The following is a 27,111-nucleotide window of genomic DNA, read 5'->3' as shown; positions in this document are numbered from 1 at the left end:
ACTGCTACACAGATGTCAATAATGGCGCCGTTAGCAACAGAAAGTCGTATATCGATGATGATGCCGAAATGGGTGAATTTAAGATACCACATGAAAGTATTGATGTAGATTCTGAGACAGACTAACCATATGAATTTGATGGCTTTTCACTTGATGGATTAATCCGCACCCTGACCAGTGTTGGAGAGACGCTGCCTCACGCTAAGCCTCACCGAATAACCCCCTTCAGTTTCAATTTATTTTCATTTATATAGTGCAAATCACAACAGAGTGCCTCAAAGCACTTCACACTGGTAAGGTCTAACCTTACCGACCCCCAGAGCAACAGTGGTAAGGAAAAACTCCCTCTGAGGAAGAGACCTCAAGCAGACCAGACTCAAAGGGGTGACCCTCTGCTTGGGCCATGATACAGACATAAATTACAGAACAATCACAGAACCATTCACGGACGAATATACAAGAAATGCTATGGCGCACAGGGACAGGAGGCTCGCCAACATGAATACAACCTCCCATCTCTGGATGGAGCTGCACCCTTAAACAGAGAGAAAAAACAGAATCAGGCATCAGAAAGACAAAAATACTGTATATTTTGCCAGCATTGAACAACAAGAAAAACAGAGAATACTAAGGTGATCGCCGGCCACTAGCCCTAACTTCACTAAAAGACCAGAATTTAGGTTAAGGTAAAAACTGTACCAGTATGCAAGCCATATGAGAGGGAAAATAAGTGCGTCTTAAGTCTGGACTTGAAAGACTCCACAGAATCTGACTGTTTTATTGAAGCAGGGAGATCCTTCCACAGAACAGGGGCACGATAAGAGAAAGCTGTGTGACCCACAGACTTCTTACTCACCTTAGGGACACAAAGTAGTCCTGCACCCTGAGAATGTAAAGCCCGGGCCGGTACGTAAGGTTTAATTAGGTCAGCTAGGTAGGGAGGTGCCAGTCCATGAATAATTTTATAGGTTAGTAGCAGAACCTTAAATCTGATCTCACTGGACAGGAAGCCAGTGAAGAGACACCAAAATGGGTGTAATGTGGTCAAACTTTCTGCTTCTTGTCAAAAGTCCGGCTGCAGCATTTTGAACCAATTGGAGACCCCTAATGCTAGACTGCAGTAAACCAGTAAATAGAACATTGCAGTAGTCCAATCTAGAAGAAATAAATGCATGGATCAGGGTCTCAGCATCAGCCATAGATAGGATGGGACGAATCTTTGCTATATTTCGCAGGTGGAAGAAAGCAGTCTTCGTAATATTTCTAATGTGGAGGCCAAAGGACAACAAAGGATCAAAAATTACCACAAGGTTCCTCACTTTGTCAGTGTGATGTATGACACACGAGCCGAGGCTGAGCGTTAACTGATCAAATTGATGCCGATGTCTCACTGGACCAAGAACCATCATTTCAGTCTTATCAGAGTTTAAAAGTAGGAAGTTTCTAGACATCCAACTTCTCCCTGCTGCAAGGCAATCTTCTAAGGATTTTATGTGAACGAGATTACCGGCAGTTATCGGCATGTAAAACTGAGTATCATCTGCATAGCAGTGAAAGGTAATCCCAAAACGCCGCAATATGTGCCCAATGGGTGCTATATAAAGGGAGAAAAGCAGGGGGCCTAAGACAGATCCCTGTGGAACCCCAAATTTCATGTCCTAAGGTTAGAGGTAGTGTTACTGTACAAAACACAGTGAGAACGACTTGGATAGATCATCACCATGCAAGGACACTCCCAGTAATCCTAAAATGATTTTCCAGCCTATCAAGTAGAATATGATGATCCACGGTATCAAATTGCCAGCACTGAGATCTAACAGCAACAGAACATAGTCGTGTCAGAATCCACTGTAAGCAGAAGATCATTCGCCACTTTAGTGAGAGCCGTCTCTGTGGAATGATTTTTTCTAAAAGCAGACTGTAGTGGCTCAAAGAGATTATTCTCAGTAAGATAGTCTACGAGCTGCCGTGACACCACTTTTACCAGAATTTTAGAGAAAAAATGATAGATTTGATATCGAGGCCGTAGTTTGTCAATACACTAGGGCCAAGATTAGGTTTCTAAGTAATGGTTTAATCACTGCAGATTTGAAAACATTTAGGAACAGATCCAGAAGTTAAAGAAAGATTAATAATTTTCAGCACAGTCGGCCCAAGAGTGGGCCACAGGTCCTTAAAACAGTTTTGTTGGTAGAGGATCAAATAAACAGGTGTGCTTTTGTTGATGTTACAAGTTTTGTCAGCATGTCTAGTGAGATACTATCAAATTCTGTAAATCTAGGTAATACCTCAGTAGTGGCGCCCACCTCAATAGCAGGGTGTAGTGGCTGGGTTAAGGCATGTTGGGGTATGTTTAACCTAATGTCTTCCATTTTCTTCTCAAAGTAATCAAGGAAATCTTGTGCTGTAAAAGGAGAATGAACTACAGGTGGTTGTCCATGAATAAGTGTTGCCACCGTGTCGAACAAGAACTTTGAGTTATGCTTGTTTTGTTGATCAAATCAGAGTAGTAGGTCCGCTTTGTAGCCAATAATGCATGCTTATAGTCTAAGATAGCATCACGCCACGCAAGATGAAATACTTCTAATTTTGAACGATGCCATTTCCGTTCTAGACCTCTTGCTTTATGCTTGAGGTCACGCAGATAATCACTGAACCAAGGTGACTGTGATTTGGGGGAGCGCAGTTTTAACACAGGTGGTGCAATCATGTCGAGTGTAGTTTTGAGCACTGAGTTTAAACTATCCACAAGTGTGTCTACTAACTGGGTATTTGTCAATGTGAAGCTAAGACATCAGTCATCAGGCAGTCTAGCTTCGAGTTCAGTGTTAGTTGAGGAGTTGATGCATCACCGTAATGATATATAAGGTTGTTGTTCCACTAAACACGGCAATGAAACTGTAAACTAATAAGCTGAGTGATCAGAGGAATGATGTTCAATATTCGTGAGAGCCAATACCACGTGCGAGAACCAGATCCAGGGTATTCTCACTAATGTGCGTCAAATCCGAATGCATTGCCGAAATCCTAATGCATCCACAATTTCCATAAATGATTTGCAGAGGGGATCAGAAGGCTTATTTATATGAATGTTAACGTCACCAATGATCAGAATGTTATCTACACTAGTTGACAAGTTAGAGATGAATGCACTAAATTCATCTAAGAATTCAGAATATGGGCCAGGAGGCCTATATACAGTGACAAAGTAATACGACTGATTTTTATTCTTCTGACCTTGGCAATGTGTAATATCCTGAGCAGAACAGAGAATCAGATGCTCAAACGAGTGATATTTGTAACCCCCAACAGCTAATGAGCTAAACCTAGATTTATAAATAAAAGCAACACGCCCCCGTATCTGATGATTTGTGGACGTTCATGCTGGATAACGGTTACAAATATCAGTTTTACTGTAAAACTCTTTTTCACTGGCTCCACTAACATGTTGCTGGTAAAGCTCAATTTGTGACTGTATAACCAGCATGAACGTCCGCAAATCCCCTAAGTATAGTGTATAGTGACTGTGTACCTGATGGAGGAGTGGGCCAGGTCTTCATCAGCGCCGATTGCTCTGAGAACATATGACGGCTCCAGAGATGCAGACGTGCACGCACTGTTCACAAACAACGGCATCAATTAACTTTAAATTACTTCCAAAAAACCCCAAGTCCCCAATCAACCTAAGAGTCACACCGTGGTGGCTTAACTCTGGTGACAAAAACAAAACAAAGCACTGAAATGTCAAACAAACACTTCAAAGTTGCAGACAGAGTTTGATCTTAAACCATGCTTCACGTGGACAAGACGACCCTAAATATCCTGACCTGCCCGATGACAGAGCCACATCCTTCAGCGCCATCAAGAGGCTCTCCCCCTCCACATACGCAAACGACAGATTGATGCAACCTGAAACACACAAACTCACCTCAATCCACAAAACCAAATTTATTCAGACAACACAAAGAAACAGTGTTTCACACAGTAAACACATCTGTTAAAATCTGACAGCGCCCCCTGCTGCTCTCCAACCTCAATTCCAATGAAGTTGGTACGTTGTGTAAAATGTAAATAAAAACAGAACACAATGATTTTCAAATCCTCTTCAACCTGTATTCAATTGAATACACCACAAAGACAACATATTTAATGTTCAAACTGATAAACTTTATTGTTTTTGTGCAAATATTTGCTCATTTTGAAATGGATGCCTGCAACATGTTTCAAAAAAGCTGGGACAGTGGAATGTTTATCACTGTGTTACATCACCTTTCCTTCTAACAACACTCAATAAGCATTTGGGAACTGATGACACTAATTGTTGAAGCTTTGTAGGTGGAATTCTTTCCCATTCTTGCTTGATGTACGACTTCAGTTGTTCAACAGTCCGGGGTCTCTGTTGTCATATTTTGTGCTTCATAATGTGCCACACATTTTCAATGGGCGACAGGTCTGGACTGCAGGCAGGCCAGTCTAGTACCCGCACTCTTTTACTATGAAGCCACGTTGTTGTAACACGTGCAGAATGTGGCTTGGCATTGTCTTGCTGAAATAAGCAGGGACGTCCCTGAAAAAGACTGTTGTGTGGGCCGCTGAAGAGGAGGTACTGCTGGCCCACCACCACCAGATGGCGCCCTGCTTGGAGTGCGGGCTCCAAGCACGAGAGGGCGTCGGAGCCGCTGGAGGTGACAGCTGTCACCTATCAACACCAGCTGTCACCCATCACCCACCACTACAAAGGCCGGACTGCAACTCCACCTCCTCGCCGAGAAATCTTCTACCATACAGGTAATTAATTCTCTGCTGAACCTTAATCCGAGCATTAGTCTGATCTCTTTTGCAGCCGTTTTCCTGGGACGGATACTCTGTCTGCTGAGTTGGCGTTTGGTGTGGACTGCGACGGCTTCGCCTCCCACCCCACCCAGATAAGTGGTTATCTCGGGAGCTGCACGAGTGTGTGATTCGGAGGTGGAGGTTCTCCCTCCTAACTGTATACAGACTGTGGGATTACTGAGTGTGCGAACTCACACTCATCCAGAACTGTTTCTGTTTTCTGCCAGCAGTACCGGGTCTGACTGCTGAAGACAGTGGCCACCTGGGGCGCAGGGCTTGGCGGCTCCGGTGTTCTTCAGATCCGTTGGTGGTGGAAGCTGTGTGTGATCCGGCTCTTCTCGCACCGGACGTCTCCTATCTTCAAGCCTGCCACACGTCACCTTGTGTCAGATTGATATACCGCATATTTGTATTTGTCTGTACTACGTTGTGCACCTTCACAACATTAAATTGTTACTTTTTGGCTATTCCATTGTCCCTTCATTAATGCCCCTGTTGTGGGTCCGTGTCACGACACTTCCCCAACAAAGACGTTGCTTGGATGGCAGCATGTGTTGCTCCAAAACCTGGATGGACCTTTCAGCATTGATGGTGCCATCACAGATGTGTAAGTTGTCCATGTCATGGGCACTAACACACCCCCATACCATCACAGATGCTGGCTTTTGAACTTTGCACTGGTAACAATCCGGATGGTCTTTTTCTTCTTTTGTCTGGAGGACACGGTGTCCATGAAAAACAATTTGAAATGTAGACTCATCAGACCACAGCACACTTTTCCACTTTGCGTCTGTCCATTTCAAATGAGTTTGGGCCGAGAGAAGGCGGTGGTGTTTCTGGATGTTGTTGATGTTTGGCTTTCGCGATGCATGATACAGTTTTAACTTGCACTTGTAGATGTAGTGATGAACTGTGTTAACTGACAATGGTTTTCTGAAGTGTTCCTGAGCCCACGCGGTAAGATCCTTTACACAATGATGTCAGTTTTTAATGCAGTGCCGCCTGAGGGATTGACGGTCACGGACATTCAAATGTTAGTTTTTGGCCATGCTGCTTACGTGTCGAAAGTTCTCCAGTCTCTCTGAATCGACTGATTACATTATGGACTGTAGATGGTGGAATCCCTAAATTCCTTGAAAGTGAATGTTGAGAAACTTTGTTCTAAAACTGTTGGACTACTTATTTACGCAGTTGTTCACAAAGTGGTGATCCTCACCCCATCTTTGTTGTGAACGGCTGAGCCTTTTGGGGATGTTCCTTTTATACCCATCCTGAGTGTCCTCAGTCTCCAAACGCTTATTGAGTGTTGTTAGAAGGAAAGGTGATGTAACACAGTGGTAAACATACCACTGTCCCAGCTTTTTTGAAACGTGTTGCAGGCATCCCATTTCAAATGAGCAAATATTTGCACAAAAACAATTGTAAGAGTCAAACTCGTTTTTGGCTAGCTGGTCGTCCTGGTGTACACGTGTCTCGTCATGTCTATGTAGCATTCATCCAATCCAGTTGAACATACAAAAATGTTTATTCCAAAAACCAAAAAAGGCTGTCACAGCAATCTTTAGATGAACGATATTACCTCAGGTTCATGCAAAGTATGTGCAGGACATAGACACAGGCACAGTATGAAAACCATGTGACTCCACAGATGGTAAGCTTCCAACTGCTTCAAAAAACTACTAACCTCACAAAGTCCCTTCTTAAAACTACAGTAACTACATAATTGTAATTACACATTATGTAAAAAAAAAAAGGTTTTAGTTGTAGCAATAATCAATTATTATTAACAGAAGAGTAATAATTCTAAATATAAGATGAACATAAAATAAAGGAAGAAATATGCAGTCTTAAACTTATAAAAGAAACAATCAGAACTTGTCTCATACATACCCGGCCCCTAATTGTTCTCTACACTTAGAAACAATTGACAACATTAAATAGAAAGAGACAAGGGCACTGAAGTCTTCTGTCTTATGATGTCAGAGTTTACTAGCACATGACATACTGTTGGAGTGCAGTCTTTACCACTGCCTCATATCAAACTGCCTCCAGAAGGAGACAGACCTTCATGATGGGTCTATCTAGTTCACTTGTCTTCGACTTAAGACGAACTCGGCGAACAAGTCCATGTTTACCTGGTATCGACTGGATGACCTTGCCGATTACCCAGGAGTCCCTTGGTGCAGTAAAACGATGTCTCCTGGCATAAAATTTTGAGACACACGTGGACACTTCGGACGTAATGTGAAGCTCAGGGAGGTACTCCCTTATGCAGCGTTTCCAAAATAGGTCTGCCATGTACTGGATCTGTCGCCACCTTCGTCATGCATAAAGAGCCTCTTTCTGAAAAAGTCCTGGAGGTAAAGATGGCTTAGTCCTCAAGAACAGGAGGTGGTTGGGGGTAAGTGCTTCCAGGTCATACGGGTCACTGGAGGGTGTGGTAATGGGTCGACTGTTCAAGATGGCTTCAACTTCACAAAGAAGCATGTGAAGGCTCTCTTCATCCAGACTCTGGGTCCTTAAAATGGCAGTAAGGATTTTTCTGATGGACCTGATTAAACGCTCCCATACTCCTCCTTGGTGTGAAGCAGCAGGTGGGTTGAACATCCACTTAATACCATGCTGGAGCAAAGTGCTCTCTATTTTGGAGGTATTCAACTCTTGGATGGCCTTTTTGAGTTCCTGCTCTGCCCCCACAAAATTGGTCCCATTGCCTGAACGCAACTCTGACACCTGGCCTCTTCTTGCAATTAATCTACGGAGTGCGTGTATGAAAGAGTCAGTGTCAAGGGATGCTGCAACCTCCAAATGGATAGCTCGAATAGTTAAACAGGTAAAGATGACGCCATATCTCTTCTCAGTAACTCTTCCATGCTTGACTTCAAAAGGATCGAAATAGTCCACTCCAGTTCTAGTGAAGGGTGGTTCATCTGGTGTGAGTCTGTTCTGTGGAAGGTCTGCCATCTTTTGTTGTCCAGCAGCACCATGCAGTTGCCGGCATATGAGACATTTGGACAAAATTCTTTTGATTGTTGCACCTGCACCAGGGATCCAGTATTTCATGTGCAACTTAAGGCCCAATCACACGGCACTTAACGAAGGGCAACGAAGTCCTGACAAAACAAGAAATCTGGACTTTCATTGGCATCATTTAACCTTCGCGCAGCTTAGTTTCTGCAGCTGGCACTTCAGGATTTTTAAACTGTTGAAAAATTTGAACAAAGGGCAACGAAAACCTCAGTTCGTCTGTGTCTCGTTTTGCTGTCATTCTTGACGTTTTTTAATCGTTTGTGTAGTTTTTGTAACGTTATTGTTTAATTTGACTTCATTGGAACAGCTGAATGTTTTCACACAGTGCAGAAGCCGGTTTGTGAGCGCTGAGGCTGGTGCTGCTTCATGTACCGTCAGAAATTACAGGACAAGCTCAGCCTGCTTGCTTGGATTTTTTTTTTTATCTGTGTGGGGGGGCAGCTTCAATGGGCTCAGGCACCTTACATAGGCCAGAATTAATCTTTTGTGTGGATATAATTAATTATTTTGCCACAAGCAACTGTTGAATTTGAAACAACAGAAAGTTGTGTAATTTCCGACGGTACATGAATGCAGCATTAGCAGCACGAGCAGCTGCTGCGTGCACTTATTATTTTGAATTAAATATAACAATATGAGTGCAGGAATGACAATCCAGTCCTTCTGTACATGTGGCAACAGGCAGATGAATCAAAACCTACCATCGACATTAACGCTTGTCCGATTGTCTGGGACAAGTGTAAAATGTGATTGGACAAGCAGTAGCTCTAAATCGTTGTCCGACCGGACAAGTGGCTTTTTTTTTTTTTTGGTTTAAAACGTTCAAATTCTTCTCGCACCTCGCGAGAAAGCTTCTTTGGTTTTTCCTGCCACTCTCCACGCAGCGGACAATCGGAAAACATGATAACACAGGGTTGTCCCCAGGCAATGGAACAATGGCACTGCGCCACAGTGTTCTGACAGCGCCGTCACACTCTGACCTGCTATCAGGTAGTTTTTCTAAAATCCAGCCAGATTGTTTGTGCTGAACTGCCCCCCCGCAGACGGAGAGCCGAGTAGCGCTGCAGCAGAAAAAACTCTGTCAAAGTCTTCAGATAAAATGAGCTCCTTCTGCTTGCATAGCTCCAGAAATTCATTTATAGGCTTTAGTTTACAGTTGGAAGCCTTCATGTGTCCAACGTTTGCTCAACTACGGTGTGTGTGTGAGAGAGAAAGCGACAGAGAGAGAGAGAGAGAGAGAGAGGAGAGAGAGGGGGGAGAAAGGAGAGAGGGAGAGAGACAGAGAGAGAGAGAGAGAGGAGAGAGAGAGAGGGGGAGAAAGGAGAGAGAGAAAGGAGAGAGGGGGGGAGAAAGGAGAGAGAGAGAGAGGGGGGGAGAAAGAAGAGGGGGGAGAAAGGAAAGAGAGAGAGAGAGAGAAAGGAGAGAGAGAGAGGCAGAGAGAGAAAGAGGAGAGAGAGAGGAAAGGAGGAGGAAAAAGTGTTATTAGATGTAAAAAAGCAGCAAAACAATTGTAATAAACGATCATCTTCACCACACAGCCTCAGTCAAACAGTAAAGTTTGAAACACTGATTCAAAAAGTTTTTTTCATCCAGGATTCATCTTTAAAAGAGCAGATTTACTCCTTTACTTCTTCCAGAATTATTTTTTTAATTTTCTTTTTTATTGTTGTTTCTGCACCAATGACACCAGATCAAATTACTTGTATGTGAGAACTTACTTGGCAATAAATTTGATTTGACGATCAAATCAGTCCAGATTTAGCTCTCATTCAAAGAAGACAATTAGGGGTTTTATATATATATATATATATATATTATATATTATATATATATATATATATATATATTTTAATAAGTATGCAATTCCACTCAAAAATGTTGAGAAAAAAAAAAAGCTAAAGTGTCAACATGACAGTAAAACTCTGCCTGTCTGATTGGATTAAAGGCACAGTGTGTGTCAGTGTGTCATTTTTAATGAAGAGAGCAAATGTTATGTCCATCAAATATTAATGTTTTTAAACTTTTCAATGTCATTTATTTTCTTAACACAGACAGAAAAATACAAAGAACTTTGATATTACAACATAAGTGTATTTTTTTTTTTTGTCTATTATTCTTGCTTTCAATGTATCTAAAACCTGTCAAAATGACTCAGCGTGCCGCCTCGGGTGATAATTACCAACAGCACCGCTATACTAAACATTTCTGGGGAGAACCCTGTATCATGTGTGCACGAGACCACTGTATGGAGTGTGCATTCACAGCATCTTGTTGCAAGATGCTGTGGAGGGAAACATTAGATAACGAACATCACATCGATTAACACGCCTTTTGAAGAATATATTGAACAGAATGTCTTTTCTAAAACCTCCAACACCGGGCCAGATACCAGGGAAACACCAGTCAAACACAAAGCATCAACCCCTGCAAGTGTAGAAGCTTCATAGAAGAGGTATGAAGAGAGAGGAAGTTTGTGAGGAGCTGGACACAGGATTATCTGTGGCCCAAGGAAGAGGACAACACAATATACTTCCATGTCTCAGGATTTTCCTTCAATTGCAGACCAATGCGTCATTTTTAAATGTTGAAATAAAAGAATTTGATTTGCTTTATCAAAATACGTACTGGCAAATGATCGTGCATTGAACAGTGATGAATTCAGAAAACACACATTTACCAATTATTTTAATTTTTTTCCCCAATTATGAACAATCACAGGAGAGAAACATTATGAGTTATGTCTTGGTTAACAGATTAAAAGGCAGAGGCTGTGCATGCAATATGTATTAAAATTTATTTTTTGGAAATTCAGTTTTACCACCCACACAGGAGAGAAGCAATTTATGAAAAAGTGTCATTTCAGTACTTCCACAGTAGCATGCCCCCAGACACCCCTAGGTGACACATGCTATTGCTGTATGTATCGCGTGCCTTTGGCACGCTTCACACGGCTCGCACCTGCGGCGCTCACTTTTCCAGACAACCAGCTTTTCCTATAGGACACGTAAACCACCAGGGTTACTTGTCCTATGGACAAGTACACTAAAAGCTTAATGTCAATGCCTGAAATGATGATATAAAGAGCTGTTCTGGAAGGAAGAATTCACGTTGTGGATCAGTGATCAGCTGGTGGAAATAACCGCACGTGAGTCAATGCGCGCGTTCACACGCACTGATTAATTTACTGCTCTGATATATTCAATCATCTTTATACTTATATTTATTCTCCCTTTTGACAGTTTTCTGTTATAAATAAATATATATGGCTTAGAACATAATACAGTGATACAGCAGTGACCACAGCACAGTTTTTTTTTTTTATTGGAGGAAGACGGAGCGCACAGCGTGTCGACAGACAGTGTGGATTCTGATGATGATGGAGATGATTCCTCTTTTGTTCTGGACGAGGAACCAGAGCAGGTGGTCCACTGACGTGCGCACAGATCTCCACAGATTCTGTTTGCAGTTTCTCCAGGACTCAGGCACTATGAGCACCATCCCAGCACCTGGAACTCAGAGATGCAGACACACATTGCTCCAGCTGTGGCTCCAGGTGTGTTTTGTTAAAGCATCGAGATCGTGAGCTTCAGTTTTGTTAATTTCCTCTTTCGTCCCTTTTGTGCTCTTGCTTCGCAGACTGTTCAGTGATAAAAGCTCTTTCATCCACCTTTTCTCAACAAATTGTGACGTTTTTTACTTTTTTCCTTCATTCAGGAATCGTCGTGTGCCGTGTGACTGGACCATCAGATAGAACACGGTTACGTCCGCTGTGCCCAAGATCATGATGGATTTGTTGCAAAATGAGGTCGGACACCCACTGTTTCTTTGCCAGGACGGCTGGGTGTTGGATTCTTCTGGCATGGCTGCTCTATTGAGCCTACCCCCAACTCTTAGAATCCCATTCTGAAGTATAGGATCAAGCCTGTACAAGTGGCTGCTTCTTCTGGTCAGCTCTCCCTTTTGTAAAGAGGTCAATTTCTTTGTGGAATGTTTTTCTCTGGCAGTGTCTTATGATCTCCTGTTCAGCTTTTTAAAATCATCGACTGTGAGACTCCTTTTGCTCAGACTTGCCTTCAAGCTCAGCATATTTTGTGAAGCTGTTGTTTCTGTTGGTTGTTCACTGGTGGATAGTCCGATCTCTGATCTTTGCTCCTTTCTCTTCTTTGCTAAACACAGCAATGTGTCTTTCACCTTGAGGATCCATGCTGCAGCTTTCTTAAGGTGGGTCCATGAGGAATAATGCTCTGTTAATTGTGTCATAGCATCCATTGCTTTGTGTCAGTGCAACACATTGACTGCTGCATTTCTCTTAATCTCAGGATGTGCTGCTGTGAGGTCTTTCACTTCTTTAGCTATCTCCTCATGGGGTATGGCTGCAAGAACTGTCTTGCAGTTGCTAATCCACTTTGTTAAGTTAAAACCTCCCTGCTGACAGATTGCTTTCAGGTTGTGGCACAGCAAGACAGCCTCTTCCTTAGAGCTGACTGACGTGAGGCAGTCGTCAACATAAAGGTTGTGCAATACAATGTTAACTACTGTAGTGTTAAACAGATCCCTATTGTCTTCAGCACATCGTCTTAATGCATAGCTAGCACAACTTGGTGAAACCCAAGTTGGCCCCAAACAAGAGCACAACCATCCTGTGCTCGTCCAAATCCTTGCTTGTGTCACCATTTGGCCACCATAGAAACCGCAGCAAGTCAGTATCATCTGGTGGGACCTTTACTTGATGAAACGTGGCCTCCACATCAGCCATGAGAGCCACTGGTTCTTGGCAGAATCGGGTGATGACTCCAATCAGGGTACTGGTGAGGTCTGGCCCTTGAAGTAGTTGGTCATTAAGAGAGGTTCCTTGGTACGAAGCACCACAATCAAACACCACGCGTAGCTTGAGAAGCGTTCTTGAAAGTTTTTTTCCTCATGTTCAAGGCACGAGCGCGGTTGTTGGGCATGCAGAGCGCCTTGTTTTTCAGAGGTAAGTTGATACAGTAATGACCTTCTATCAGTTTGGCAGACTGTGAGACACTGTCCATAAATCTGAGCTTTTCCTGTGACATCTCCTGCTGTTCATCAGGGCTACCCTCAGGGAAGTCATATCTGAACTGTTGGTTCCACAGCTCATCCAGCTTGGCTACAGATATCCTGTTTGATGTAGCATGTACTATAGCATCCTTTGTTACCTTTGTACAGCTGCCCTCTCTCAAAGGTCCTTTCACTGTCCAGCCAAGAATCAAATCAAATCAATTTTTTTTATATAGCGCCAAATCACAACAAACAGTTGCCCCGAGGCGCTTCGTATTGTAAGGCAAAAGCCATACAATAATTACAGAAAAACCCCAACGGTCAAAACGACCCCCTGTGAACAAGCACTTGGCAACAGTGGGAAGGAAAAACTCCCTTTTAACAGGAAGAAACCTCCAGCAGAACCAGGCTCAGGGACGGGCAGTCTTCTGCTGGGACTGGTTGGGGCTGAGGGAGAGAACCAGGAAAAAGACATGCTGTGGAGGGGAGCAGAGATCAATCACTAATGATTAAATGCAGAGTGGTGCATACAGAGCAAAAAGAGAAAGAAACACTCAGTGCATGATAGACAGACAGACAGACAGACAGACAGACAGACAGATAGACAGATAGATAGACAGATAGATAGACAGATAGATAGATAGATAGATAGATAGATACTTTATTGATCCCAGAGGGAAATTCAAAGCATCCACCAGCTTACACATTAGACAAGACACACACATTGCACCAGACACACAAAATAGGGTTAAGTAAATAAAAGAAAAATGGACTAATCAATAAAAGCTACTAACTAAAAATAAAATAAATTTGTGTGCAAGTGCAGCATCCAGTCTCAGAGAATATGACGGAGGAGTAAATTAGTAGTGCAGTAGTGAGGACGTAGCACAGGTGTAAACAGTACACAATGTAAACAGTGTTGGTAGTGCAAAAGAAAGCAATAAAAGGTCAAACAGATGTGTCACAGGATTATTTCTTACTGAGATGGGAAGAGTTGAACAGTCTGATGTGCCTGAGGGACAAAAAGACTTCCTGAATCTGTCCGTGTGGCAGGACTGGGACAGCAGTCTGCCGCTGAATGAGCTCCTCTGCCTGATGATGGCGCTGTGCAGAGGGTGCTCAACATTGTCCATGATGGCCAGCAGTTTACTGAGGGTCCTTCTCTCTGCCACTGATGTTAGTGTCTCCAGCTCTGTTCCCAGCACTAAACCAGCTTTCCTCACCAGCCTGTCCAGTCGCCCGGCGTCCCTCCTCTTCATGCTGCTCCCCCAGCAGACCAACACAGAGAAGAGGACACTGGCTACCACAGACTGGTAGAACATTCGCAGGAGTTTACGGCAGATCCTGAAGGACCCTACCCTCAGGAAGTACAGTCTGCTCTGTCCCTTCCTGTAGAGGGTGTCAGTATTGGCTGACCAGTCCAACCTATCGTCCATAAGTGTCCCCAGATATTTGTAAGTCTGGACCACCTCCACATCGACCCCCTCAATGGAGACTGGCTGCAGAGTGGGCCCGGACCTTCTGAAGTCCACTACCATCTCCTCTGTTTTGGCAATGTCCCTGTACTCTCTTTCCTGTCCTTCTCGCACACATCCCACAATAGCAGTGTCATCTGAAAACTTCTGCATGTGGCACGACTCCGAGTTGTAATTGAAGTCTGATGTGTACAGAGTGAACAGAACTGGAGAGAGCACGGTTCCTTGTGGTGCTCCAGTGCTGCTGATCACTGTGTCTGAGGTGCAGTTACTGAATCTAACGTATTGTGGTCTTCCAGTTAGACAATCAGTGATCCAGGTGACCAGATGAGTGTCCACATCCATCTCCATGAGCTTGTCTCTCAGTAGCAGGGGCTGGATGGTGTTGAAGGCACTGGAGAAGTCAAAAAACATGACCCTCACAGCGCTGTTCCCCTGTCCAGATGAAAGTGGGCCCTGTGAGGAGGTAGAGGATGGTGTCCTCCACTCCCACCGTCTCCCTGTATGCAAACTGCAGTGGGTCCTCAGCATGTCTGACCTGAGGTCTGAGGACGCTCAGCAGCAGTCGCTCCATGGTCTTCATCACATGGGATGTCAAAGCGACTGGCCTGTAGTCATTCAGCTCCTTCGGGTGTGCCTTCTTAGGAACTGGAATGACACAGGATGTCTTCCACGTGACTGGGGCCTTTCTGAGATGCAGGCTCAGGTTGAAAACATGCTGGAGGGGCTCCCCAGTTGGTTGGCGCAGGCCTTAAGCATTCTGGGACACACTTTATCCGGGCCTGCTGCCTTCCTGGGGTGGAGTCTCCTTAGCTCTCTCCTGACCTGGTCTGCCGTGAAAGAGGGAGGACGGTGAGAGTGGGTGCTTGTTCCGGTTGACTGTGACGATGATGATGATGATGGTGGTGAGGACGGTGAGGGTGAGGACGAGGGCTGATCCACTGTGGGTTTGGTGCTGACAGTGATGATGATGATGGTGGGGGTGAGGGCTGATCTGCTGGGGGTTTTGATGGTGATGAAGTGATAACTGCTGCGGGAGGGGTTGATGGGAGGTTTGCAGAGGTAGAGGAACCCCCCAGCAGTCTACGTCTATAGCAGCATAACTAAGAGATGGTTCAGGGTCACCTGATCCAGCCCTAACTATAAGCTTTAGCAAAAAGGAAAGTTTTAAGCCTAATCTTAAAAGTAGAGAGGGTGTCTGTCTCCCTGATCTGAATTGGGAGCTGGTTCCACAGGAGAGGAGCCTGAAAGCTGAAGGCTCTGCCTCCCATTCTACTCTTACAAACCCTAGGAACCACAAGTAAGCCTGCAGTCTGAGAGCGAAGCGCTCTATTGGGGTGATATGGTACTACGAGGTCCCTAAGATAAGATGGGACCTGATTATTCAAAACCTTATAAGTAAGAAGAAGAATTTTAAATTCTATTCTAGAATTAACAGGAAGCCAATGAAGAGAGGCCAATATGGGTGAGATTTGCTCTCTCCTTCTAGTCCCTGTCAGTACTCTAGCTGCAGAATTTTGAATTAACTGAAGGCTTTTTAGGGAACTTTTAGGACAACTTGATAATAATGAATTACAATAGTCCAGCCTAGAGGAAATAAATGCATGAATTAGTTTTTCAGCACCACTCTGAGACAAGACCTTTCTAATTTTAGAGATATTGTGTAAATGCAAAAAAGCAGTCCTACATATTTGTTTAATATGCGCATTGAATGACATATCCTGATCAAAAATGACTCCAAGATTTCTCACAGTATGACTAGAGGTCAGGGTAATGCCATCCAGAGTAAGGATCTGATTAGACACCATGTTTCTAAGATTTATGGGGCCAAGTACAATAACTTCAGTTTTATCTGAGTTTAAAAGCAGGAAATTAGAGGTCATCCATGTCTTTATGTCTGTAAGACAATCCTGCAGTTTAACTAACTGGTGTGTGTCCTTGCTTGCCTCTACTGGTGGTTGGCTCTCACTGCGGTATTGTATCACTTCCTGTTCCGGAGCACAGCGGTGTTTTCTGTATCTGTTAGCTGTTTAATCTGCGCAGGTTAGATTGATCTAGTTATCTAGATTACGATTTGTTTCACAGTGTAATCTTCACGTGCCTTAACTAAAGCACTGCTTCTGCTGAATCACCTCTAAATTATTTACACATTATTCACTTTGCGTGTTTTTAGGAATCCGCTAGCTTAGCGTAGCTACTAGCTCTTAGCCGATTTAGCATGGCAGCTTCTCCTGTCTCTCCCGCACTTTCTGCTCTGGGTGTGAAATGTTTAGTTATTCCTCAGCCTCCTTTAGCAGTAACGGTACTTGTAATAAGTGTAGCTATTCATAGCTTTGGAGGCCAGGCTGGGCGAATTGGAGACTCGGCTCCGCACCGTGGAAATTCTACAGCTAGCCAGGCCCCTGTAGTTGGTGCGGACCAAGGTAGCTTAGCCGCCGTTAGTTCCCCCTCTGGCAGATCCCGAGCAGCCGGGAAAGCAGGCCGACTGGGTGACTGTGAGGAGGAAGCGTAGCCCTAAACAGAAGCCCCGTGTACACCGCCAACCCGTTCACATCTCTAACCGTTTTTTCCCCCACTCGACGACACAACCCGCCGAGGATCAAACTCTGGTTATTGGCGACTCTGTTTTGAGAAATGTGAAGTTAGCGACACCAGCAACCATAGTCAATTGTCTTCCGGGGGCCAGAGCAGGCGACATTGAAGGAAATTTGAAACTGCTGGCTAAGGCTAAGCGTAAATTTGGTAAGATTGTAATTCACGTCGGCAGTAATGACACCCGGTTACGCCAATCGGAGGTCACTAAAATTAACATTAATCGGTGTGTAACTTTGCAAAAACAATGTCGGACTCTGTAGTTTTCTCTGGGCCCCCTCCCCAATCAGACCGGGAGTGACATGTTTAGCCACATGTTCTCCTTGAATTGCTGGCTGTCTGAGTGGTGTCCAAAAAATGAGGTGGGCTTCATAGATAATTGGCAAAGCTTCTGGGGAAAACCTGGTCTTGTTAGGAGAGACGGCATCCATCCCACTTTGGATGGAGCAGCTCTCATTTCTAGAAATCTGGCCAATTTTCTTAAATCCTCCAAACCGTGACTATCCAGGGTTGGGACCAGGAAGCAGAGTTGTAGTCTTACACACCTCTCTGCAGCTTCTCTCCCCCTGCCATCCCCTCATTACCCCATCCCCGTAGAGACAGTGCCTGCTCCCAGACCACCAATAACCAGTAGCAATCTATTTAAGCATAAAAAATTCAAAAAGAAAAATAATATAGCACCTTCAACTGCACCACAGACCTAAAACAGTTAAATGTGGTCTATTAAACATTAGGTCTCTCTCTTCTAAGTCCCTGTTGGTAAATGATATAATAATTGATCAACATATGATTATTCTGCCTAACAGAAACCTGGTTACAGCAGGATGAATATGTTAGTTTAAATGAGTCAACACCCCCGAGTCACACTAACTGCCAGAACGCTCGTAGCACGGGCCGGGGCGGAGGATTAGCAGCAATCTTCCATTCCAGCTTATTAATTAATCAAAAACCCAGACAGAGCTTTAATTCATTTGAAAGCTTGTCTCTTAGTCTTGTCCATCCAAATTGGAAGTCCCAAAAACCAGTTTTATTTGTTATTATCTATCGTCCACCTGGTCGTTACTGTGAGTTTCTCTGTGAATTTTCAGACCTTTTGTCTGACTTAGTGCTTAGCTCAGATAAGATAATTATAGTGGGCGATTTTAACATCCACACAGATGCTGAGAATGACAGCCTCAACACTGCATTTAATCTATTATTAGACTCTATTGGCTTTGCTCAAAAGTAAATGAGTCCACCCCAACTTTAATCATATCTTAGATCTTGTTCTGACTTATGGTATGGAAATAGAAGACTTAACAGTATTCCGTGAAAACTCCCTTCTGTCTGATCATTTCTTAATAACATTTACATTTACTCTGATGGACTACCCAGCAGTGGGGAATAAGTTTCATTACACTAGAAGTCTTTCAGAAAGCGCTGTAACTAGGTTTAAGGATATGATTCCTTCTTTATGTTCTCTAATTGCCATATACCAACACAGTGCAGAGTAGCTACCTAAACTCTGTAAGGGAGATAGAGTATCTCGTCAATAGTTTTTACATCCTCATTGAAGACAACTTTGGATGCTGTAGCTCCTCTGAAAAAGAGAGCTTTAAATCAGAAGTGTCTGACTCCGTGGTATAACTCACAAACTCGTAGCTTAAAGCAGATAACCCGTAAGTTGGAGAGGAAATGGCGTCTCACTAATTTAGAGGATCTTCACTTAGCCTGGAAAAAGAGTCTGTTGCTCTATAAAAAAAGCCCTCCGTAAAGCTAGGACATCTTTCTACTCATCACTAATTGAAGAAAATAAGAACAACCCCAGGTTTCTTTTCAGCACTGTAGCCAGGCTGACAAAGAGTCAGAGCTCTATTGAGCTGAGTATTCCATTAACTTTAACTAGTAATGACTTCATGACTTTCTTTGCTAACAAAATTTTAACTATTAGAGAAAAAATTACTCATAACCATCCCAAAGACGTATCGTTATCTTTGGCTGCTTTCAGTGATGCCGGTATTTGGTTAGACTCTTTCTCTCCGATTGTTCTGTCTGAGTTATTTTCATTAGTTACTTCATCCAAACCATCAACATGTTTATTAGACCCCATTCCTACCAGGCTGCTCAAGGAAGCCCTACCATTATTTAATGCTTCGATCTTAAATATGATCAATCTATCTTTGTTCGTTGGCTATGTACCACAGCCTTTTAAGGTGGCAGTAATTAAACATTACTTAAAAAGTCATCACTTGACCCAGCTATCTTAGCTAATTATAGGCCAATCTCCAACCTTCCTTTTCTCTCAAAAATTCTTGAAAGGGTAGTTGTAAAACAGCTAACTGATCATCTGCAGAGGAATGGTCTATTTGAAGAGTTTCAGTCAGGTTTTAGAATTCATCATAGTACAGAAACAGCATTAGTGAAGGTTACAAATGATCTTCTTATGGCCTCGGACAGTGGACTCATCTCTGTGCTTGTTCTGTTAGACCTCAGTGCTGCTTTTGATACTGTTGACCATAACATTTTATTACAGAGATTAGAGCATGCCATAGGTATTAAAGGCACTGCGCTGCGGTGGTTTGAATCATATTTGTCTAATAGATTACAATTTGTTCATGTAAATGGGGAATCTTCTTCACAGACTAAAGTTAATTATGGAGTTCCACAAGGTTCTGTGCTAGGACCAATTTTATTCACTTTATACATGCTTCCCTTAGGCAGTATTATTAGACGGTATTGCTTAAATTTTCATTGTTACGCAGATGATACCCAGCTTTATCTATCCATGAAGCCAGAGGACACACACCAATTAGCTAAACTGCAGGATTGTCTTACAGACATAAAGACATGGATGACCTCTAATTTCCTGCTTTTAAACTCAGATAAAACTGAAGTTATTGTACTTGGCCCCACAATCTTAGAAACATGGTGTCTAACCAGATCCTTACTCTGGATGGCATTACCCTGACCTCTAGTAATACTGTGAGAAATCTTGGAGTCATTTTTGATCAGGATATGTCATTCAAAGCGCATATTAAACAAATATGTAGGACTGCTTTTTTGCATTTACGCAATATCTCTAAAATCAGAAAGGTCTTGTCTCAGAGTGATGCTGAAAAAACTAATTCATGCATTTATTTCCTCTAGGCTGGACTATTGTAATTCATTATTATCAGGTTGTCCTAAAAGTTCCCTAAAAAGCCTTCAGTTAATTCAAAATGCTGCAGCTAGAGTACTGACGGGGACTAGAAGGAGAGAGCATATCTCACCCATATTGGCCTCTCTTCATTGGCTTCCTGTTAATTCTAGAATAGAATTAAAAATTCTTCTTCTTACTTATAAGGTTTTGAATAATCAGGTCCCATCTTATCTTAGGGACCTCGTAGTACCATATCACCCCAATAGAGCGCTTCGCTCTCAGACTGCAGGCTTACTTGTAGTTCCTAGGGTTTGTAAGAGTAGAATGGGAGGCAGAGCCTTCAGCTTTCAGGCTCCTCTCCTGTGGAACCAGCTCCCAATTCAGATCAGGGAGACAGGACCCCCTCTCTACTTTTAAGATTAGGCTTAAAACTTTCCTTTTTGCTAAAGCTTATAGTTAGGGCTGGATCAGGTGACCCTGAACCATCCCTTAGTTATGCTGCTATAGACTTAGACTGCTGGGGGGTTCCCATGATGCACTGTTTCTTTCTCTTTTTGCTCTGTATGCACCACTCTGCATTTAATCATTAGTGATCGATCTCTGCTCCCCTCCACAGCATGTCTTTTTCCTGGTTCTCTCCCTCAGCCCCAACCAGTCCCAGCAGAAGACTGCCCCTCCCTGAGCCTGGTTCTGCTGGAGGTTTCTTCCTGTTAAAAGGGAGTTTTTCCTTCCCACTGTAGCCAAGTGCTTGCTCACAGGGGGTCGTTTTGACCGTTGGGGTTTTACATAATTATTGTATGGCCTTGCCTTACAATATAAAGCGCCTTGGGGCAACTGTTTGTTGTGATTTGGCGCTATATAAAAAAATTGATTGATTGATTGATGGATAGATAAAGCTGAGTATCATCTGCGTAACAATGAAAATTTAAGCAATGCTGTCTAATAATACTGCCTAAGGGAAGCATGGATAAAGTGAATAAAATTGGTCCTAGCACAGAACCTTGTGGAACTCCATAATTAACCTTAGTCTGTGAAGAAGACTCCCCATTTACATGAACAAATTGTAATCTGTTGTGTGGGCCGCCAGAAGAGGAGGTACTGCTGGCCCACCACCAGTGGGCGCCCTGCCTGAAGTGCGGGCTTCAGGCACAAGAGGGTGCTGCCGCCACGGACACAGCCGGGGGTGACAGCTGTCACTCATTATCTCTTGACAGCTGTCACCCATCTACTCTACATCATCTCACTCCATAAAGACCAGACGTCATCTCCACCTCGTTGCCGAGATATCGTACTTCTTTGGAGGTAATATCCTCAGCCGTTTGTGTTACAATATAATCTGTATATTGTGAGTGTTTGCAGGAGTACCAGTACCTCTGTCGGTAGAAGTTGAGTGAGTGCTGGAACGGTCACTCTTTTCCCCCTGAGGAATCACATGCGGTACTCTGCAGAATATGAGTGAGAGGTGGAGGGGGTGCATTCCCCACCGTTGTTGTACTGGGTGTACACACACCCACACTTGACTGTCTTGTTGTTCGCCAGCAGTACCAGATCCGACAGTCGGGGACGGTGATCACCTGGGATTCGGGACTTGGCGGCTCCAGTATTCACCAGGTTCCGGTGGCGGCGGAAATCGTGTGGTTCCGGCTCTTCTCAGGGACAGACGTCTTCTATCCTCGAGCCTGCCCACACGTCACCTTTTTGGATTGACTGTAATCATATTCTGAGATTGTCTGTATGTTCGTTGTGCCCTCCAACAAATTAAATGTTATTTTTTGGTCATCTATTGACGTTCATTGCACCCCCTGTTGTGGGTCCGTGTCACTTACACTTTCACAACAGTAATCTATTAGCTAAATATGATTCAAAACCACCGCAGCGCAGTGCCTTAAACCCTATGGCATGCTCTAATCTCTGTAATAAAATTTTATGGTCAACAGTATCAAAAGCAGCACTGAGGTCTAACAGAACAAGCACAGAGATGAGTCCACTGTCTGAGGCCATAAGAAGATCAATTGTAACCTTCACTAATGCTGTTTCTGTACTATGATGAATTCTAAAACCTGACTGAAACTCTTCAAATAGACCATTCCTCTGCAGATGATCAGTTAGCTGTTTTACAACTATCCTTTCACACATGTAGAACACATGTAGTTCTGACTGCGTAAGGCCCATTATTAACACTCTAGATGACCTCTTCTGGCTCCATAGCCTTTGGCACATTTGTTCCAATCAGTAGACCTATTTCTGCCTCAATGTGAGGGATACGCACCCCCTCCAGATGAGCCATCTGTCAATGTCCTCTTGCAGTGGAATGTTTCTTTTATCAGCTGGTATTGTGACTTGAGAGAAGACTTCTTGTAGCTCTATGAAGTTGCAGTGTTCCATATTGCTCACCTCTAAGCCTGATACAAGATGGCTGGGAACAGTCTTTTGTTCTCCCATAGTAGTTAAGAGAATGTTGATTTTCTTTCTACGAACATTTAGCACATTCATTAGCTCTTCAGTACAAAATGTGGCAGTACTGCCTGGATCCAAGAAAGCATAGGAATGAACCACTTTACTACCCTTCTTGGCCTTTACTTGGACCGGAACGATGGCTAGGATACTGTCTGTGTCACCGGCCCGTGTGCCCAAACAGAATGTGTTAGCTGTACTCACAAACCCACTAGTTACAGAGAGTTTCTCACCATCAACTTGGGAGTCTTCCTTCACTGTTAACTTTCTTTTACTCTTCATGTGCAACAAAGTGGGATGTGTCAATGAGCACACTTCACAGCTTGGTTTCTCTCTGTGCAGAACTTGCTCATATGCCCTCGTTTCAAGCAACTGAAGCACAATCTTTTTCCACGAAGAAAGTCTAACTTCTCTTTGTGAAGGGTTTTTCTCATTTTCTTACAGTTTGCCATAACATGTTCATCTTGACAAAAAAGACAGGGTTTTGTGAAGGCACCGTCAGAACTGAAAGGAAACTTCTTGCTCACCTTCGCCTATCTGATTGGTCACAGGCGTCGCAGTTGTGGTGAAAATTGTTTTCCTAGTTTTCCTTTCTGCCATGAGGATGGCTGATGACTTGGTTTGTCCCTTGCTGATATCCTTTATATCTCCAAACACAGGATGTAGTTCTACCTTGACTTGTTTGTTAATAAACTTCACAAGGGCTTGAAACTTTGGTCTTTGAGACTTTGTTTCTTGAATGTCAAAAGCAACGCTTCTCCACTTCTCTCAACTTATATGGAAGCTTGTTGACAATGGCACGCATGTTGGCGATATTATCCAGCTCCTCCATATACTCCATGTCCATCATTGCGTTTCCACAGCTGGTGAGATAGAGAGCAAGCGCATTAGGAGCTTCACCATCGTCTGCCTTGACTGCAGGCCAATTTAAAGCCTTGTTAATGTAAGCCACAGAGATCCTATATTCATTTCCGAAATGCTCCTTTAAGAGTTTCTTTGCCTCCTCGTAACCCCTGATCTGGTTCCATATACAAACAACTCTGAATTAAGTCCTGTGGCTGGCCACTGGTGTACTGTTCCATAAAGTACAGGCGGTCCTTGCTGCTCTCTGTTTTACTCTCCACACCATGCTCGAATGCCCTAATAAAGAGTCTATATTCTAATGGATCACCTTCAAAGACAGGGATATTATGAGGTGGTAGAGTAGAAAGCTTTTGATGCTTCAGCAGAAACTCTGTAATATCAATTTGTTGCTGCATCACAGTGGCCAAAGGGTTTGCTGTGTCCTCGGAGTGGTTACTTAACATGTTGGAGTGATGGACTTCACCTGCGGCTCGAGGTCTTAATGGAGCAGGATTACTGAAGAGTGGCCTTGGATTACGTACATGGCCTGTATTCCTTGAATCCTCTGAATTGTCACTTCATTCATCATTTGATCCCTCAAACTCCTGTAAAACTTTGAGTTTAGCATCTGCAGCAGCCAGAGCAGTCTGGATCTCAAGCTCTTCCTTTCAGCCTTGAGCTTAGCTTCTGCTCTTCCAAGCATGTTTTTGTCTGAGTCCTGCTGCTTGTGCATAAGTGCAGCCTTTTCAAGTTCAGCTTTTCAAACGTGCAGGAAGAGGCAGAGGATGTTCGTGAATGGGCAGAACTTGACTTAGATCTTTTGGACTTTCCAGATGCGGCTACTGATGTGCTGTCTGTGGGGCGCGCATCTTCATTTATTTTCCTAGCTTCCTCCATGCACTCATAAACATCCCTTGGTTCAAACCAGTACTGCTGGTCCTTGTTCATGGCTCCTTCTGTGTCAATCTGCTGAAGTAGTGCTTTAACAGAGATACTGAACTCACAAAACTCTCCAAAGACTTGATTAAACTCCACAAGAAACTTCGTCTTTATCACCTCCAGATTGCCATCATCATCCACTAAGTGAAGAATCTCATTCTTTTTTGCAGTGAGTTTAAGGGCCTGTCAGTGGCGTATTCGCAGAGCTGCTCATTACAGCGTAGACAATACGCTGTAATGAGCAGCTCTATGCCCACTTCACGAGGAGTTTTTTCTCAATACGCAGCAGTATGTTGAGGGCTACGCGCGTAGGACAGAAGAAATTAAACCTGTTTAATTTTCTTCAGGGTACAGCACAGCATGGAGCCTTCACTCGAGAACACACAGCGCTGTGCTACTGTCCACTATTGTGAGCCCGCCCACGCTGCAACACGGTACTGTACACCACTTCACATCTCCCTGTTCTTCTGGAGCTATAAATACTGCAAGATCGTTGCTTCACTTTATCATACTGGAGGAGTCTGAGTCTCCTTAAATAAAACCGCTGTCTCTCCTCTATCAGACTCCTTAAAATAAAATAAAATAAAAGTGCTCTCTCTCTCTGTCTAATCAGAGCTGTGACTCTTTAAAATAAATGCGCACTCGCTGCATGTTGGTGCATTCATCAAACGCCCTGATCAATCAGTCTGATCAAAGCTGAAAAGAGCTGTGACTCTAAAATAAACGCGCACTCGCTGCATAATAATAATAATGTCAAATGACTGTTTTTGAGCTGCACCACACCGTGCAGTAGAGAACACAGCGCACTTCCACAGAGGCAGAAAATAGCACTGAAACTGGTGCAGCATGTCACACAACTGTGTGCACACATTAAAATGCAAACACACGCAGCTGCAAGTATGAACGAACACTGTTAAAGGCTGAGTACGTGCGCATTTAAATGAAACAACGCTGCAATGAGCAGCTCTACGAATACGCCACTGTGACAGGGGCTTTAGTTTTCCTTTGACTTATTTTTCTTTGCAGTGTTTCTTCCATACCTTTGTTGGCTTCAGTTCCCGTTTTTCCACTTTGGCTGGGTCATTATCCATCTCCTGATGTCCTGTTAACTTAAAGCAGTGCTGTCTCTGAAAGCCAGGAACAAAAGCTGTCCTTCGCATGTCATTAGCAGCTAATTTGCATAAAAGTCTGCAAATAGCTCCGTTGTCATTCCACAAGCACTTCCCACAGTCACCAGAAATGGGTTCCAGTATTCATTCCAGAGGCTTTGATTTCTTTTCTGCTCCAAAACTCTGACAACAAGGAGTTGGGTTTTAGTACTAATGTAAGAGTCAAACTCGTTTTTGGCTAGCTGGTCGTCCTGGTGTACACGTGTCTCGTCATGTCTATGTAGCATTCATCCAATCCAGTTGAACATACAAAAATGTTTATTCCAAAAACAAAAAAGGCTGTGACAGCAATCTTTAGATGAACGATATTACCTCAGGTTCATGCAAAGTATGTGCAGGACATAGACACAGGCACAGTATGAAAACCATGTGACTCCACAGATGGTAAGCTTCCAACTGCTTCAAAAAACTACTAACCTCACAAAGTCCCTTCTTAAAACTACAGTAACTACATAATTGTAATTACACATTATGTAAAAAAAAAAAGGTTTTAGTTGTAGCAATAATCAATTATTATTAACAGAAGCATAATAATTCTAAATGTAAGATGAACATAAAATAAAGGAAGAAATATGCAGTCTTAAACTTATAAAAGAAACAACATTCAGAACTTGTCTCATACAACAATAAAGTTTATCAGTTTGAACAATAAATATCTTGTCTTTGTGGTGTATTCAATTCAATATAGTTTGAAGAGGATTTGAAAATCATTGTATTCTGCTTTTATTTACATTTTACACAACGTCCCAACTTCATTGGAATTGGGGTTGTACTTATGGACTAACAGTGTCCCCCATCTGTTCTCATCTGAACATCACCCACCTTCCACCTCCTGTTATAATCTGGACTAACAGTGTCCCCCTGCTGTTCTAATCTGGAATAACAGTGTCCCCCTGTTACCACCTGCTGTTCTAATCTGGATTGACAGTGTCCCCCTGCTGTTCTAATCTGGAATAACAGTGTCCCCTGTTACCACCTGCTGTTCTAATCTGGATTGACAGTGTCCACCTGCTGTTCTAATCTGGAATAACAATGTCCCCATGCTACCACCTGCCGTTCTAATCTGGACTGACAGTGTCCCCCTGCTGTTCTAATCTGGAATAACAGTGTCCCCCTGCTACCACCTGCCGTTCTAATCTGGACTGACAGTGTCCCCCTGCTGTTCTAATCTGGAATAACAGCATCACACTGCTTCTACGTCCTGTTCTAATCTGGACTAACAGAGCCCCATTGCTTCTACCTGCTGTTCTAATATGGGTTGAGAGTGTCCCCTGCTTCCACCTGCTGTACTAATCAAATCAAAATCAAATCAATTTTATTTATATAGCGCCAAATCACAACAAACAGTTGCCCCAAGGCGCTTTATATTGTAAGGCAAAAGCCATACAATAATTACGGAAAAACCCCAAAGGTTCAAAACGACCCCCTGTGAGCAAGCACTTGGCGACAGTGGGAAGGAAAAACTCCCTTTTAACAGGAAGAAACTTCCAGCAGAACCAGGCTCAGGGAGGGGCAGTCTTCTGCTGGGACTGGTTGGGGCTGAGGGAGAGAACCAGGAAAAAGACATGCTGTGGAGGGGAGCAGAGATCGATCACTAATGATTAAATGCAGAGTGGTGCATACAGAGCAAAAAGAG

General features: G+C 43.4%; 1 protein-coding gene across 1 annotated transcript in view; it reads right to left on the bottom strand.

Annotated features, from left to right (window-relative positions):
* The window catches only part of nfs1 (NFS1 cysteine desulfurase), a 96,452-nt gene that overhangs the window by 4,219 nt on the left and 65,122 nt on the right, over window positions 1-27,111 (bottom strand). The window contains exons 10-11 of the mRNA XM_034164472.1: window positions 3,828-3,909; window positions 3,533-3,616 (exon numbers count right to left, since the gene is read on the bottom strand). Of these exons, the coding sequence (XP_034020363.1) occupies window positions 3,533-3,616; window positions 3,828-3,909 (166 nt within the window). The remainder of the gene's footprint in view (window positions 1-3,532; window positions 3,617-3,827; window positions 3,910-27,111) is intronic.

Source organism: Thalassophryne amazonica, chromosome 3 (assembly GCF_902500255.1).
Source record: "Thalassophryne amazonica chromosome 3, fThaAma1.1, whole genome shotgun sequence".
NCBI classification, from domain to species: Eukaryota; Metazoa; Chordata; class Actinopteri; order Batrachoidiformes; family Batrachoididae; genus Thalassophryne; species Thalassophryne amazonica.
The sequence above is the reverse complement of the archived record's forward strand: the minus strand, read 5'-3'. Positions and strand labels throughout refer to the sequence as shown.